Here is an 18,432-nt window from a genome sequence, read left to right as displayed (position 1 = left end):
GCTAAGTATAAAGTTCAGTATAAACCCTAACTGCTCAGGTTCTTTATAATTATGCACAATTTAGGGGTTTCTGGATGACTGTACAATTATTAAATAGGTAGAAGATATTTTAGAGGAGGATGCAGTCTTTTTATCATGTGAGACATTTTTACATCTGATATAGCGCTAATGATTTATACGCAAATAATGTTTTCTGAGAAATGAAAGCTTGAATAAATTCTGACTTTTCTTTCTTAGCAAAATGATTAACTTTTCACAACCAGATACCATTGATGAAAGGGCTATTAATAAGAAGAAACTCACTCCTTTCACTATTTCTGTAAGTACTGCACAGATAGGAACCTGCCACAAATGAAAAAGTAGAACATATTTCTGGAGCTTTGTTTTAATGATAGTTTTTCTGAGGGAACAAGCAAAAAGTCATACGTATTTAAAAATGTTAAAGCATGAAGTTATGTTTTCTAGTAGTCTCTGATCATTCTCCTGTGTCTTAGATTGCATAAAGAAAACATGTCTTGCTTTCTTTAACCCTTCCCACATTCATTATTCTGCTTTTTTGCTTTGCTAATCTTTGGAACTACCTGAATGAAATAATTTTTGACTTCTGAGTGGAGGGGAATGGCCATATCTTAGTGATACAGAACAGAAAGTATCTGCCTTGCTGCATACTGTATGGTAGGATGATGTGTTTTCAATAGTAGTGTGTGGCTTAGATTGAAGAGGAAAAGCTTTATTTTAGTTGTATTGAGTTAGAGATGGTAGCTATGAAGTTAAATGTTTGAAAGAGAAAGTTTTCAAGACCTTAGCTTGGGTAGAAGAAAACAAATCTGGACAGGGAAGTAGAACTGTAAATTATTGGCCTAATGAGGAAAGAAAATTCCAATGAAGAACCTCAGTTAAAGGGCAGATTTTTAATTTCAGGTTGTAATATTAAAATAAGAAAAGTTAAAATATTCTACATTATAAATTCTGCAAGTGGGTTTTGTAATTTCTGCCTCTTTGAAGAAGATATGTCAGCAAAGATGATACTACATGTGTTTACACTGTCTCTGTAGGTAAAGAATGAGACAAGAAAATATGAATAGTAATATTTGAGACCTGCTGAATATCTTTTTTTTTTCTTGGAATGTTTCATCTGTGACAATTGCTGGCTTTAGTTTCAGTGTCAGCACATTTAATTGCTATGATTTTTCTTATGCTGTCTGTTCAATTACAGTTTAAGAGCTGGTTGAATAAATGTGTCAGCCTGTACAGAGCCAAGATGGGATGACAGTGATGTCAGTAGCCTCCTGCACAGAGCAAAATTCCATATAAACACATATGTCCACAGGATCGATCCCCTGGTATTTTGGGCAATTGTTCAATTTGTGTATGTGCTACTAATGAATTACAAAAAGTTAATTTGGTTAGACTATTCCTCAAGGATCCCAGCTGTGGAAAGTGGTCTGCAGTGGTGTTTTGGTGGGCTCAGTGTCAATTTTCCATTAACTTTTGGTAAGATAGGTAGGTGGTCATTCACGAGTGCAGTGGTCCACTAGGAGCCACTGAGCTAATGTGTTATTTCTTACGACTTCAGAAACTTATGTAATAACCCTGAGATTTGCAATTTAATATGAACGAATCTAGTAAGAATGACAACCTTCTCAAATTGTTAAATGTTGATATTCCAAACAGGAAAACCTAAACCTGGCCCTGAACTCAGCATCTGCTATTGGCTGCACAGTTGTCAATATTGGATCACAAGATCTGCAGGAAGGAAAACCACACTTAGTATTAGGACTCCTATGGCAGATCATTAAAGTTGGTCTTTTTGCTGATATTGAGATCTCCAGAAATGAAGGTAAGAGTATATAATGTCTACAATTTGGAATTAGTTGCTTAGTAGAGACCATGACAGCAATGATTTTGGCTTTCTTTCAAACTTGCTTTTAGCTCTCATTGCTTTACTAAACGAAGGGGAAGAACTAGATCAGTTACTGAAGCTTTCTCCAGAAGAACTCTTGCTACGCTGGGTAAATTATCATCTGGCCAATGCAGGGTGGCAGAAAATCAGTAACTTCAGCCAAGACATTAAGGTATGCAGTTATAGCTGTGATAATTGAATACAGTGGTACTAAAACATAGTATGTCTAGGAACAAATGAGCCAGAGAGAAGTGATTTGCTTTTTCAAGCTATGGGTTCAACCTGCATTTTTCAACACTGAAAGAACATTATTTTGATCTCATCCTGTTTAGTTGCTTATAATGTAATATTGCAAAGTGAACAATTGTGACAAGCCCGTATTCAGAGAAGTTCTGATGTTCTGTTATTAGAGCTATTTGTACTACCCTACTAGTTACTTCTTTCTTGGCCATTATTCCCTGCTCCTGAGCCTGAAGAAACTCCTCTTTTGTTTCTTTTGTTCTTTTAAGGAAATGAAATATTGCTTTAAAACTTCCTGGCACATATTTAATAGTAGCTGATTGCCCTTCATACCTAGCATCCTACAGAAGAGTGGGAAATCTTTTCTAGAAAGCAGAGTTACTCAGAGCGATCTGACTTAGCTACTGATTGTTGATCTAAGGAGAGAACAGCTCCTCTCACTCGCTGTGCTTTTCTAGTGTGCCTTTTTACTGATACAGGGAACTGAAAGTTACACTGGTTCCTTGTGGCAGATGGCATATCTGCATAATTTTTCTCTTCTTCAGTCATTCTGCCTAAGTGTGCAGACCAATGTAGTAAGTTCAGTAGAAGAGGGGACAAAAAACCCCCACTACTTTAAAAGCAAGGGAGCAAGACTCCATGAGGTTATAAACACTTTCTCTCTTCACTGAAGAAAACTATTGAAGTATTTGGTATTTATCTCTTTCAAATGTCACCAAAAAAGGCTATTATTAAGGCAAACATGTAACTATTGTTTTGTACAAAAGCTGTCAATATAGTAAGAGTGTTGTGTTATGTAGGTCAAGTATTAAACACTTAAAAAACTAGAAGCTTTTTTTATTTTCTAGTTTCTAAGTGAAAAAGAAAGCAGAAGCATACTGAAAAGTGCATTAAGTATGACTTCTTTTCTCCCTATAGCTTCATCCTAAAATAGCCACTTTTGCCTTCATTTTTAATTGCAATTACCTGGTCCATGAAGAAATAAAATTTTTTTAAAGCAATCTACTTGAAAGCATTGTGATGAAATAAAATACCAACACTGAAAATGACAGATATGTTTTTTTTTTTTTTTGAGTGGGAGGAACCTAAATTTCCCTTAAATATCGTAACACAGTTAACTAGTTCATATCCAGTTGAATTTAACTAACATCCAGAACAATTAGTAGACATTCCTTTGCTCTGTCATCTGGCTAATCAGAAACACTGTGGTAAAGTGACTGTTCACTGAAGACCTCATCCATATTCACTAAAATTAGAGTGCTATAGTTTTGACTTGCATGATTTTTGAATCAGACTGTAAGAGCACTACATGGCTATATGATGATAAATATTTGCTCATTTTTTACTATTTTACTGCTTGTTTAAGGATTCAAGAGCATACTACCATCTGTTAAATCAGATTGCACCCAAAGGAGATGGCTTTGAAGAAGTTCCCATTAAAATTGACTTTTCAGGGTTTCATGTAAGTATCCTGAAACATAAAGATGGGCAGCAATTATCTAAGACGTCTATCTGTATGCCTAGCATCAAGGTTACAGAGCTGTCCCAGGATCCCCTTTTGTTTTGTAAAGCATACAAAAAGCTACATCAAATTCCTAAATGGCACAAAAGTTTGAAAGAGGAAAAACTTGAGTAAGCTTCTGGGGCAGTACTGAAACAGGATTATGCATCTTCTGTCTAAAATTTGGAGCCAAAAGCATATTTGGAGCATACTGGAGCTACAATTTGGAGCTGTGTACATTTTGGAGTTATAATAGTGCCCAACTTTTTTTTTTCTAGTTGTATCCTCCAAAATGAGTATTATAGCATCTTGCTTCAGTCTTAGTGTTCTGTAATTCACAAAAGGGAAAAGAGTAGACTCCAGAACCCTTGTGATTCTTTCCTCAGACTAAAGAGATATTGTCTCAGTCCTTCCAATAACAAGCAGGGAAGAAAAGTGTGGCAACCATCAAGCAACAAATCGTAAAGCAGTAAGAGGGTTGAAAACATGTTAGCATAGGCAGATGAGAAAACACTTTTCTGTAAGCTGCTGTTTCGTGTTTCTTGGAAAGTTTACTTTGAGAATGCTTTGATGCAAAATTCAGTTTACTGCCTAAGATATTTGTATCAGAATTCTAAGAAGTAGAATCTCATTCATTGTAATTATGAAAACGTGCATGCCAAATTATGTTTGAATACAAAACCTTATCTTACAAGTGAGCTTCAGTTCTCCCATGAAAAGAGATCTTTTTGTTGCTTTTGTTTTGGAGGTTTTGGGGGAGGGGGTGAGAAAAGGTTGCACCCCCCCGTGCCCCCAAAAATCTTCTACAATTTATGTTTGTGTTTTCTAAAAGCTTTTAATGTTTTTGAAGACTGATTTTTTTTCAACGTAATTTATTTTTTAAAAAACTTCACTTATAACACACAGGTTACAAACTGAGAAGATTCAGAGGAAAAATATTCAAAGAAAAACAAGGTGGTAGAGTATCACATTCTGAAAAGTTCAGAGTCCTATATATGGTTTGGGGCATCTTTGGTAATTATTATGCTTGAGGATGTCAATCTAAAGCAGTGGTAGTGAACCTATGGCATATGAATCACAGACTGTATGCAGTGCAGACATCAACAGCTTGGAAACAGAAATAAAACCACTCCACTCGGGCTGCTGCTTCTACTGCTGTGATTCAGGAGGCATGCTGAATGGGCAGCCATGGAAGTGAAGGCGAGAAGGAAAAACAGGAAAAGGGAAAAGCTAAAGCACTGGGGGAGAATGGGAGAGACTGGCACTTATTATTTAAAGGTTTATCAGACTGCAGATTAAGAAAAGAATGGAACATGCCAGTATTCATTACAAGTTAATTTTTAATTTGATTTTACTTTTTTGTTTGTTTGTTTTTTAGGAAAAAAGTGACTTGAAGAGGGCTGAATACATGCTCCAACAGGCAGAAAAATTGGGCTGCAGGCAGTTTGTCACTCCAGCTGATGTGGTTGCAGGCAACCCTAAACTCAATATGGCTTTTGTTGCAAATCTCTTTAACACATATCCAGCTCTACACAAGCCTGACAATTCAGCATATGACCTCAATTTATTAGAAGGTACTCATCTTGCTAAGCATGTAGGAGATAATTTTAGAGATTTCAATTTAAGTATTCCTTCTAGGCTGCAATATAGAATCCCTATGTGATAGTGCTTGTGTTAGCAGCAGTTACGTAGAGCTTTTTAATTTGCTTTCAGTATAAGCTGGTAGTAGAAGTCACCATTACTGTGAATACTGGAATGTGGAATTTTGTTCGCTTGTACTGGCCTGACCAAAGGCTATTCCTGAATAGTCTTCTATCATTTCATTTATAGGAGCAAAAAATTTCTCATTTCCTTTCTAGTTTCCTGTGCTGCTTTTCACACTGTTTATATTTTAGCAGATATGCAAATTCTAGCTTTCCTAATTCAAAGTGCTTGACTATGCAATTGTAATAGTTTTAAAAATACTTTTCATGATTTATATTTGTATTTATATTGTGCATATTAGTTTGATGTTTTAAAAGGCAACAAACTGATAAAAAGAGGCTTCTGGATCAGCAAGCTGTATTGATCCTATGGTATCAAGTTTGGAACTTTAAATGTGCAGTTCAGATTCTTAATGCTAAAGATAATTAGTTATCACTAATTATTGGTAGCAATTTGTGGCTGTTATCCTTTTTGTGGACCAGCTAATCTAGGATAATAAAACGGCTCCTGCCAGTGTGTTTCGCAGTTGTTCGTTGATGTCAGAGGAGTGGTGAGAATGAGGCTTGCTGCACTCAGGAGAATCACCAATAATGTTTACACATTCCTCTGCACTGCCTGCTCCTGCCTTCCTCTTACTATACCTATCAGATTTCCTTACCATCTAGGTGAGTCTGTATTCCTTGCTCCTCCTCTCTCCACAACTTGTCTGTTCGGCTAAATCCCTATTCCACAAATCTTGCATCCTCCAGACCACTCCTGTCTCAGGCTTCCTTTTCTAGTTTCATGCGTGCTCGCTGAGGAGGAAGTGTTAGAGCACAGGAGGCAGTCTTCTTTTTTTTCAGCTGTGATGTACCTTGTCATTGCAGTCTCTGATGTCCAAGAAGAATGAATGAAGTAAAGGCCTATTTTTCCTCTGCTGCAATTTTGTTGTAAATGTGTGCAAGAGCTGTATGGAGGTAGAATATGTTCAGTTCAGCTTGTCTCTTCTGAACATAAAGCTGCAGCTGCAGCAAATCTTTACTTAGCTGTTGTTTGAAATACTGGAAAGTTGGTCAAATTTAGGAGGGTTTTCATTGGCATGATACCAAACAGCTGAACTAGTTTCTGAACTTTCCTAAAATATTTAGATGATACCAAAGTCTCAGACAAAACAGGTTGAAAAAGTTGCAAGCACCTGAATGCTAGACTTTGTAATGGTAAGTACTGGCCAAATTTGAACTACTATTTATAGTACACGTTTCAGTGGCATAATCATGCCACTGTTACCTGTTTAGGGGCAAGTATAAGATATTCCCCCTTCTATAAATAATAATTCCTGTACTGGCATGTAATAATTCCTGTACTGGCAATAATTCCTGTACTTTGCATGACAAAGGGATTTGTTTAGAGTGTCATATTAAATATAGTATGCTCTCTTTAGATACAAACCATCAAAGTAATTATTTCAGCCAAAAGGCAATATTGTTACTTACGCTTTTTTTCCGTAAAAGCTAGTGGTTTTGCTGTGTTTTTTTTTTTTTTTTTTTTCCAAGATATTGTTATATAAAATATAAGACATTGATTTTGTTGTAGTTTCATCACAGATGGGCTATTGTAATCTGACTCATAATTTATAATGCTTTCCTATTTTGCTTCATGAAATGCAGATTTGACCCCTCCTAATGTAGGTACTGTATTTAGTACTTTTCTGTACTTCATGAAAGTGTTTATTCTGCAGTTGTCTTGTTTTTTCTGTTGTTTTAATCATCTCTGTCCTTTTCTTCTGGTTGATTTTTTTTTGCATTATTCTTGTATTTTTCTATTGCTTTAATATGCTGTCATAATTAAAAAGAAGGGGGGAGGGGCAAAAACCCCTATGTATACACTGTGTATAAATCAGGCAAGACTTGCCCTAGTCAAATGCCGTAAAGTTCTTTTTGTGGATTTAACCAGTAGGGCCTTTCCATGAACCAAGATCTAAAGATTTAGGCCTGTAAATGGGTGAGGATATGTGGATGAGTAGAGTTTCTCAGGAGTCCTAGTTTTCTTATGTTAAATTCTATCTTTCCAATGATTTCCTCCCTCTCTTTCCCAAAAGTATCAGTCTGTTCTCTTTGTTTGCTTGGTTTAAGCTAATGAACATTGAGCATAAATTGCAGTCTTCTCTGTATACTTTGGTAATGCTTAGTAAGTCTGGTGATGTGCACTTCTGTATGCAGAGATCACATCCTTCAGGTATACACAGCAAAAGGAACAGTTGGTTCTTGGTGGGCAAAAAGAAAAGTTCTGACCTCAGTAATTAATTGCATGGCCTTTAATTGAGTGTTGCTGTTGCTCCATGGGACTTCTCCCTTGTGGGGAAGGCAGAAGAGTCTGGTATGTAATCCATACAGAAGGCTGAGTTCTTGAGGGGAGAAAGAGGAGGGACTTCTACCCACCCACATATCCTCCAGTATTGATGGTGTCTCTTCTGCTGCTGTTGCTTAGCCCACTGGCAGCCTTTAAGGCTGTTAATGTGAGAGAGTTAACTACTGTTCAGGCCAGCTGAACTCGGGGTGCACAACTGCATCTCTGTTGTCTTTCAGAGAGAATCTAAATATTTGGAGCCCTTTGAATTCTTGACCTCATCCTTATGGCTACTATCCACTCAATTCCATAGTATAATGATCTCAGAGAAGAAGGATGGCAATATGAAGGATACTACCAAATTGCTCCTCTTCCTTTTGTGTAGCTCTGCCCCCTTCCTGCAGTTTTCCTATGGTTTTGGCTATCTGCTGCACCGCACAGCAGAAGATATGCTCCTAATAGGATCACAAGGTATATTTTAAATAAAGGAATGGAGAGAAAAAATGGGTCAGTTCTCAGCCATCTGGAAAACTTATGAATGCTTATGTGTTGCATGACAAAGGGATTTGTTTAGAGTGTCATATTAAATATAGTATGCTCTCTTTAGTTCCTGGATTCCTGCTAGCCAAAAGTTCACTTCCCACCTTGCATGTTCTTGCTCCTGCTTGTCTACTTTGGATTCTTTTTGTGGTATTAAGCATGCAGTCTAAAATTCTTAGTCTGAATGCAGTTGCTGAGTATCTCTTTGAGTAGTTATGCTTTCTTTAGTAAGATTTCATTAAATAATTTAGCTGTTGTCTTTCCAATATACAAAGCCCTAAAGCACTTTACAAAGATTTTTTTTTTAGACACTGCACACTAACCCAAAAATCAGTAATTCTAAAAACTTCACAAAAAAAAGACTTGCTTCAAAATTTTATAACCTCTTATGTTATTTATAACTATGTATCATTTATTTTGTATTATGCTTCTGCTTGATATTTACATTTTCAATAGAAAAATAGTCATTGATATTTTGTCATAAAATGTAATCCTTCATTGTCTTTTAAATTCAATTGTGTAAAGAAATGTGGAAATGTGGAAAAAAGCTGACTGCTGAAGACCTTGCAGAATAGTATTTCTTTTATCATTTAGTGATTTCTAGTGATTTCATGAAATAAAGGAAATACAGTAATGAAATAAACATTAGTTTGAATCGCATATGAAATACCTCATAATTTAGAAGGAAAAAAACAGTAGGATGAATATTTCTAGTTCTGAAAAATATCAATTTAGAGGTGAAATCTCTCACAGAAATGTCTGAATTTAAATTATGGAACATAAATATATATAACTTAAGAATTTAAGACAAAAAAAGTAGTGCAGGAGCTAGTTAGAGTAACTTGCTGATTGTACATATGTGAGTCATTTAAACATTCCTTGTCCAAGTAATTTATATAGAATTACACTTTTTGATACAGGAGAAAGTAAGGAAGAAAGGACATTTAGGAACTGGATGAATTCACTGGGTGTAAGCCCATATGTTAACCACTTATACAGGTAAGGCTTTTTTTCTTCTCTCTCTCTCTCTCTCTCTCACTCACTCTTTCTCAGTAATCTTTTAATCTCCCTTAGACATAATAAAGTAGATATTTCTGAGGATCTATTATAGTGCAGTAACAGCATTAAGAAAGGGAAGTCTTTCTTCTGTTAGAATAGTGACTTTCAAGTTTTGTTCGACATAGCCACAAGAGGAATTTCGGAACTGATCTGTAGAATCACATTAAGCAGTAGATGATTTAGATAATTCGACTCAAGATATAGAAATAATAGACCTAATATATCAATATTTTGATAAATATCAAAATATTTTATCAATAGGATAAGGATATATCAATATCCTTAGGTATATATCCTATAGGATATATAATCCTATATATTATTATATATTATAATAATAATATATAGGATTATATATCCTATATATAGGATATATATATAATCCTATATATTATTATAATAATATATAATAATATATAGGATTATATATCCTATAGGATATATTATCAGTAGGATAATAGGATAAACTCCATTTATTTGCTAGTATTTTAAATAATATTATGTTTGGGGGGAACAAAAAAGGGTAATCTGTGTTTTATAAAATCATGTTTTTATTTTCTTTCATCAAAGATATTAGTGGAATGCACAGGGCCATATAATCTGTTAAAACAATAATGTAATCCTGAATTAGAAGGAAGTGTAGATGTCTGGTGAATAGACTGTAACATAGCGTGGTTATAGGTATGCTTGTAAATTAGGCTACGCTTATTCCATAGTATCAGAATGCAGGTCAAGATGAGTTTTATTAGCTTCCAATGACAGACAAAATCCTACTCCATCTCATGAACTACTCAGATTGATGTGCCAAATTCTCACATTTTCCTAAATAGAAGTATACTCTGAAAGCTATTTCTAATTAAGTAAAGGTTTCTTCCACCTGTGAGGGAGTATCTACCCAAAGGGGAAAGCCTATAGCAGTAATTTATGTGCTATAAAAATGAAATGTGAATATAATTTACAAGACATACATTATATTTATAGTATAAATTTATAATTTATTCCAGTAATAGACTAAAAATCAGTTTAAACAAATTAACAAATTGATTTTACTGTGGAAAATCCACAAAAGGAAAGACTTTTTAGTGTGTTCTTTAGATGTTTCTGATCACTTTAAAATTGTGCTAGCAGTTAATTTAAATCCCACCAATAAAAGATGGGATATAGGAAGCAACTGTGAATATCTGTTTTCATGTATATTTGCTCCTATAATTAATTACTTCTGTTTTATCACCTCTGTGAAGTCATATTCTCTATAGATAGCCTAAAATGGAGAATGCTGACAGCTAACTACTAATTTCAGCTGATGAGCAGGAGATGATCAGGAATGTAATTTATTAGAGGAAAGTAATAATTTTCCTTAATATACTTCTTTCACAAGATAAGTATATAGTCTTTAAGACTGTAGGTGCAGGTTAAGCATGAATATTTAACATTTTGGAAAGCTCCAAAACACTCAAAAAAAAAAAATCAACAAATAATATCTGTTTACCCAGATGCTTTTATCTATACCTACTCTATGTCTATGAAAGCAATCATTTAATTAAAGTTGGAAAAAAACAGTGGCTCTGCTTATTTTGCTGAGATTTGTGAAAATAATGAAATTGAAGATAAAATTTGATTTAAGTAAAGTCAGGAATCAGTAAGTAGGATAGGCCAATTTCTTCAAAGACTGAAAAATGTTTTACTCAGGTAACAGTATTTTTTCAGTGGCTTAATGTACTTTTCCAGTAGTCTGAAGTACTGGTTAAAACTGTCATTGTGAACTTGAACTTTTGTAATTAAAACATTATTTTTCTCTGATTAGTGACCTCTCTGATGCTTTAATAATCTTCCAATTGTATGACATGACTCGCGTGCTGGTTGATTGGAACCACGTCAACAAACCTCCTTACCCTTTACTAGGTGGTAATATGAAAAAGGTGCGTGGATACTCTCTAATACAGTCCAGTTTCACTGTCTTCCATTGTGCTGTTTGCAGTATTCCGGACTGGCCGATTTGTGCGATACTGGAACAGTCCTGGCAAGAAAAAAAGTGGTGGGGTTGGGGGGGGGGGGATGTTCTTCTGGGTATTGTTTCAAAGAGTAAAGAGCTGTTTTATCAAATGTATCACTTTGGCTTCTAAATGTGGACAATTGTTCATAATACTTAATGTTGTGTCTAGCTTGGCTGTTTAAGTAAAAATTTCAAGCCTGACACAGCTGTTTTGTCTGATGTTCTTATACCTTGAGACGTTTCCTTCCCAGCGCAGTTTTATAGTCTTTCAGGAGAATTAACGAGTCTTAAAACAACTAATGGAAAGTTTGGATTTTGTGATCTCTATAAAGCCAAAAACAGAGAGAGAAAACTTACATTTTAATATGCTTTAAAGTACAGTTTTGATACAAGTATGTACTATTTCATTGACTTTAGTTGATGTGAACTTGATTTTCTCTGGTGTGAAATAAGATCATCACTGGAATATTACATAGTGTGTTTTTATCTTTGAGAACAGTAAAGCTGCATTGTGATTTCAGCATAGTATAGAAAGGCTAAAAATCTTTCTCTAGCCCTAAATCTCACCACGGGTTATACTAAACCAGATACATATAGATGATACGTCTGAATTACAGAAATATTCAAGGATTTATTCATTATTTGTAAACTCTAAACATTTATGCTTTAGATTGAGAATTGTAATTATGCAGTAGAACTTGGGAAGACAAAAGCCAAATTCTCCCTGGTTGGTATTGCTGGACATGATCTAAATGAGGGTAATCGAACGCTGACTTTGGCTTTGGTATGGCAACTGATGAGAAGGTAATTTGTTTTTCTAGATACAGTACATGCAATATGTACATTGTATATATGTGTGTTTGTGTGTATATAAATATTTATATATGTATATATGAAAAATGCATTTCAAGGCAATTTAAGGGAAGTGTTCAGCTCATCTAATATTAACAGGTGCATTCACTTTAGTGGAGGTGTACAGGTTATCAGGTACAAATGCTTCATAATCTGAGTAAAATGTCATACTTTACAATAAAGAGACTGGCCTAAAATATAAGTAACATGGATATACAGTGAAGCAATCATTCTATATGTGAGTTAATGCTGCAGGAAATACCGAAGAAAAGATTAATCTATATTAAATTTAAGGTCAAAATTAGCTATTTATATTCATTCGAAGATTTAAATATAACAGAATAATCTTTTGAACGCTTTAATCAAAGAACAGCCTTCACAATGTTTTGTGGTATTGTTTTGGGTTGTTGTGGACGTTTTTTGGTGGCTTACTTTTTGTTTGGAAATACCACCATCATTAACAGATGAGGCTGTAATACTACTACAGATTATTTAAATAGTGTTTGAAGAAATATGGCAATTTGCTTAATGCGTTTCCTCTGTAGTATGGAACACTGAGAAAATGCATAACAAATTGGGAGCTGACAGAAGTGCAATTTGCTAGAGTATTTAAAATAAGACAATTATTTTAGAGAGCTATGTCTAAAGATCTCACTCCTCCAAGATAAATTTCTATACTTTTTTGGGGGGATGTTTATATATAGTCTTGTGTTTGAAGCCATGATAGTCTGTCTATTGTTAAACAAGTATTTAGGTAGAATCAATGGAAACCTCATATACTAAACATTGTGTTGAAAATAATCATTATCTCAAAATTATAAATTGTTCAGCAAGTACAAAAGCACAAAACTCCGTTATTTCATGTAGATTCCATTCTTTCCATACCTTTCTTTATGCAGGGAGTGATTTCAATATTTTTAATAATAATAATAAAAAAAAAGGTGGAAGAAGATAAGTAGGAAGAGCCAGTCTATGCTACAGACTTCTTAGGGGTAGGGAATGGGGCAGATTTTTAGGCCATCACAGTTGTAGTAATGTAACTATTGTAAAATTAAGATCTTGCTAGTGCACTGATGAGAAAAAAATATAGTATTATAAATTAATTTCAATAAAGAATGTTTTTTTTTAGAAAATATATTCCATAAGTTAATTTTCTTACACCTGCCCTGAAACACTATGCTTTTGTTTCTCAATCTGTTCTAATTCAGTTTTCAAAGTGACTGAATGCTAATCAACCACTTAACTTTACAAAGTAAAGGTAATTATAATGTGCTGAATAAAATAAATATAGAAAGAAGAGGTAACAGTAAATATTATAGGCTTTTGGATGTAATTTTGTTCTTGCAACAACTAAAAAAGTGATTTTAAAGTATGAACTAGTTTATAAGGTAAAGATATGCAGATGAGTACTTGGCACTGTTACTGCTCTGAAGTAATATTTTACTTTTGTTTATAGCTTGCTTTTTTTTATTTAGTAGAGAAGTGTTCTATCACTCAGTTGATTCAGATTCTGTCTTTTATTTTCTTTACTCAAGGTATACTTTAAATGTATTATCAGACCTTGGAGAGGGGGAAAAAGTAAATGATGAAATTATTATTAAATGGGTGAATCAGACACTTACAAATGCAAATAAGAAAACTTCAATTACCAGTTTCAAGGTAATCTAATTTACTTTCCTTCTTTCCAAATATAATTAAATCTATGATTTTTAATCTGATCTTGTTAACAGTTTGGCTTTAACAGTGGTTCTCTCATTAGCTAGAATAACGTGATCAGGAAATATTTTTGAGATGTACATCTTCAAAAGTATTCCACAACTCTATTAATAAGGAATAACAAAAAGGAAATTATAATCTTTTTTTTTGTTTGTTTTTTTTTTTTAGCTAAACTTTCAAAGGGACTTTTCACTGAATTTATTTAGGCATGGCATGTCAGACATCTCCCAGATGCTTGGATTTGTGCACTCTTATATTTGTGGACATGAAAGACAATTCTGGAAATACTCAGAAAAAATGTTTTCACCATTTTTTTAGAAGTAGCTGTTCAAGATCACTTACTCGTGTGCTGTGGCAGAGCCAGCAGAGGGAGCCCAAGTTAACTAGCACACTGCTGACATGCTCCAGAGCTAACAGAACATACGTCGTGTGTGTGTGCGTGTGTGTATATATATATAAAATATAAAAAGAGGTGTGTCATGCTGTGTGAATCTCATTCTTTAGACAGAGTAGATTGATATTTTCACAAAATTGTAGCCCTTTAATACAGGTTCATTGTATCCATTGAAACAGTTACATGGTGATGTGGTTCACAAGAGGAATGTAAGAGCTTAGCAGGTGAAATAATTGAGATCTCATTGTGTAATGAAATTGAATTTGGTAAGCTTTAGACAAAAGGTGATACCAAATTTTATACAGCAAAATATTTAACTTTCACTGCAGAACATTTAGACAGATCTTGATCTTATTTTCTTCAGTGGGATTGTTTCTTCTCTCATTTCTACATAAATTGTAATAATGCTGGTATAAATAAGTTAAAAAATGCCAGTACATATTTTCTTACTTTCTTCTTTGTATATCTGTATGGTGGGGATGGGGGGAAGGAGAGTATTTTTGTTTTAAGGTAAATCAACTGATGATAGACCATAAAGATAAGGAGCTACTGATTTAAAGAGGCATTATTCAGCATATCTCTTACATCACTGTTGTCAAAAATCAGTAGTACACTTCCACAATTTTGATTTTTTGTCTATATTTTAATGCTAGTACATTGTTTAGCAGAGAAACAGAGGTCTCTGATATTGTTTTTGGACGAAGAAAGCAAAGTCTTATTGGTAGCAGTGTAAATGATGATAAAAATTACAAAGATGTTTTTTGGATTTAGGGTCTTGGGGAGACATCCCATGCTTTTTAATGTTTTCAAAGAAATGTATACATTACTTTTAAATGTATAATTAATGTGGAAGCTCTATGGGACTCCAAAGAATTTGAAATCATAGCTCTGACCTGGTGGTAAATGCAAATACATCATATGGCTTATGTGCTAAGCCTTTGGAGAAACAGAGCCAGCCACACTGGCACTGGCTGCTGATTGTTGGTCTGACATTATCTCGTACTAGGCTCCTCATCGGTCTTAACACTTGGGAAGAAATAATTGTAGCAATAGTACCTGCTATTTTAAGAATAGAAGAAAACACTTTTCAATGTATTAAAGACAAAACACAGACAGACAGCTATAGTAGCTCAGAATACCATCAGAGTCCCCCAAACTATAAGAGTGAATCATAAGCCATAATAGTTCTATTAAGAGAAAAGGAGAAGAATTAGAGTAGTAGAGGAATGCAAACAACTTTTTGTTGTCTTGACTAGTTTGGTCCTTGGACTTCTTTCAAAGGTTCTTTTCTTCCTTTGATTGGGGGGGAGGGGTCTGCTTTCACTCAATTTAAGCTGTTTGCATTTGTGTAATAATATCAAGACTCAGCGAGAACCTTTAAAAGATTCCATGTGCTAAGAACATTAGGCCTCATAAAGGGAGAAAAACACTCATGCAATAAAGCAACAAAATATGCTACTATCTTTCAGTATATATATAAGATGTACTGTAGGGTGCTTTTTTTAATTTTTTTTTTTCCATTATGAAGGCAGAGTAATGTAAGCAAATAAACTCCATATTAATCTTTTTGGTTTTTTCTTTAGGACAAATCAATTAGCACTAGTTTACCTGTCCTAGATTTAATAGATGCAATTGCACCAAAAGCAGTTCGCCCGGAAATGGTCAAAAGAGAAAACCTTTCTGATGAAGATAAATTGAATAATGCTAAGTAAGTTTTGAAGGAATACTTTATTTTCCTTAAGTGCAGGAAATGCATGAGTGTGTGATGTTATGAATATGATTTATTCATTTGTTAACAGTGAGAATTTACATTAATATAAGTTGATTTGCTTCAAATAGAATAAATTACATTTTAGATATTCTAAAGCTATATTTCTATCACATTCAAAATATGAACTCAAATTCACTACTAGTATGACATACCACTGCTCCACTGCAATTGAGTTATTTAGCCTGCCATAACCCATTCTGTTTTGAGGAAAAATAAATACTTTGATAACCACTAACAAAACATCAAAACATCTGCCAGTGCGATTGTTAATACATACCTTTTTCACAATAATATCCATTATAATGTCCAAGAGTGTTAATACTGACTGAATAGGCATGTCCTGTTGTTAAAATCAGTTGTTGTGAATCTGAGCACCTTAGCAGATACAAATAAAATAACTATTTTATTCCTCTTGTTTTCCAAGGTATGCAATTTCAGTTGCTCGAAAAATTGGTGCTCGTATATATGCTCTCCCAGATGATCTGGTTGAAGTGAAGCCCAAAATGGTGATGACAGTGTTTGCATGTTTGATGGGAAGAGGACTAAACAAAATAAAATAATGAAGAAAGTGCACATAATATTCTGCCATGTTAAGCACAATGAATGCCTCACAGTTTACAGAATTCTGAAGCTTAGTCAGTATAAAACCAGAGAAAATTTGTATGCACAAATACACTCTGTAATTATATTTTAATAATGTGTTTATATTAGATTTCTTTCAATTTCAGAACACTGATTATTTATGGGTAATACTGTTTTTAGAACATGTTCAATACCAAACTAAGATCACAAAATTGTATTGCTTTTAAAAAAATAAATCAACCATGTCAACTAAGCTTCATTCATATTATTTTTCCATAACATGTAAGAATCTGCATCATTTTACATATATTATCTCAGGACCTATTACAAAACATTGTTTGATTTTTGTGGGTGTAATTTACATGTAGTCATACCTGTGTAAAGGTGCATTCCAATACTATCTATCATATTACTCTAAACCACATAAAAGTTAGCATCCTTGCCTTACTCTGTGAGGGCTTAATTCCTGTTGAAGTCAATGAGAGTCTTGCTACTGACTTTAACAAAAGCAAGTGAATGCTGGATAACATCTGAAAACTATAATGACAAGCTCGTATAGTAATAAAGTTGATGAAACATTTTTTGGGGAACAAACTTTAAATATGTAGTAGTAATTTGTTCTGTGACTAAGCAGGAACTTTTATGGTCTGTGTCTTAAGAAAAAACAGGAAATAGCAGAAAAGTAATTGTGTATTATTAGATCTGCGTATACATTACTTTTTACAAGTGGACTAAACTTTTTTTTTTTAATAAAATACTGTATAAGAAAACAATAAAGAGCTGGCTCGTCCAGTTGTGGGGATGCAGATATATTTCATTTTCTTGTGGATTGTTCCTTTGATTTTCCCAAAATACATTCCATATATGCCAAGGTTTTGCTAGAAAGGCTCATACATTGTCTGGGTGAGATGAACTTCAAAATTTTCATATTCATTTAAAAGAAAATATATGTGTTCCTTTCTCTGCAGCTATAAATATTAGCCAAAGATTCTGTGGCTTAATGTTTAATAACAGTTACCATAAGCCAAACAAGCAAGTAAGAGACAGCTAAAAAGAAAAACTAAAAATTTTTTTAAAAGAAATGCATGGAGCTACTCTTTCTCTCAACTCATGAAAATAGACACAAGTGGAGTCAGACTGAGCTTTTACCTTGTGAATAACTTGCACAGATGTTGATACAAAGAAGATGCATCTGTTTCTATTACGTAAGAGGATAGTAGGAGTTGCAGAGAATTAAATGTTTGGATTTACAACCTTCTGTCTCTGTTTACTGGTTCATATTGTCTGAACAATAATAAATTACTAATATTTGATAATTACCTGGTTTGTATCCCCAGTTCAAAACAAAGACTATGTTGTATAGAATTGGAGGTTCTTTGCCCTGTTCCTGGAGCCAACCAGTCTAAAACCTCATTCAAGACATACTGAATTGAAGTTTATTTAATTTCTGCGTTGCAGGAATACGTATTCCCTTCTTGAGGTACGCAGCTCTAAAGCACTGTAAGTATCTACTCAGGCCCTCAGCAGTTTCCCCCGCAAGACTCAGTATTTGCTGTTGTGTAAACTATTGCTGTAGTGCTTTGTTGCCTCCAGGGAAAAGGCACTAAAATTACGCGGCTCGTTGTTTCATATCCAAAGTTACTCGGAACTTACTGGGATTCAACTGAAATGATTTTACGAAGTAACCCCTCGTGCTTCTCAGCGTAAGAGTGCGAGGAGCGGTAACTGAGACGCGGCTGCTGAAGACTAAACGAGTCCTGTTCCCCGAGGAAGCTTCGCAGGCCGGGGGGGGAGCGGGAGCGGGAGCGGGAGGAGAGCAGGGCTCAGCCCGCGCGGGGCCGGGGCCGGGGCC

General features: G+C 34.4%; 1 protein-coding gene across 2 annotated transcripts in view; it reads left to right on the top strand.

Moving 5' to 3' along the window:
• Window positions 1-17,396, top strand: part of PLS1 (plastin 1) — a 45,554-nt gene extending 28,158 nt beyond the window's left edge. The window contains exons 6-16 of one of the 2 annotated variants that reach the window (XM_062582432.1): window positions 238-319; window positions 1,675-1,840; window positions 1,933-2,075; window positions 3,510-3,605; window positions 5,023-5,218; window positions 9,134-9,212; window positions 11,077-11,191; window positions 11,936-12,069; window positions 13,653-13,776; window positions 15,811-15,935; window positions 16,423-17,396. In XM_062582432.1, coding sequence (XP_062438416.1) covers window positions 238-319; window positions 1,675-1,840; window positions 1,933-2,075; window positions 3,510-3,605; window positions 5,023-5,218; window positions 9,134-9,212; window positions 11,077-11,191; window positions 11,936-12,069; window positions 13,653-13,776; window positions 15,811-15,935; window positions 16,423-16,558 — 1,396 coding nt within the window. In that variant the 3' untranslated portion in view covers window positions 16,559-17,396. Of the gene's footprint in view, window positions 1-237; window positions 320-1,674; window positions 1,841-1,932; window positions 2,076-3,509; window positions 3,606-5,022; window positions 5,219-9,133; window positions 9,213-11,076; window positions 11,192-11,935; window positions 12,070-13,652; window positions 13,777-15,810; window positions 15,936-16,422 lie in introns of those variants that run through there. The other variant, XM_062582433.1, reaches the window with a different exon arrangement.
• The last annotated feature ends 1,036 nt before the right edge of the window (window positions 17,397-18,432 follow it).

Source organism: Rhea pennata, chromosome 9 (genome assembly GCF_028389875.1).
Source record: "Rhea pennata isolate bPtePen1 chromosome 9, bPtePen1.pri, whole genome shotgun sequence".
Lineage (NCBI taxonomy): Eukaryota > Metazoa > Chordata > Aves > Rheiformes > Rheidae > Rhea > Rhea pennata.
This window is presented reverse-complemented; position numbering and strand designations above follow the sequence as displayed.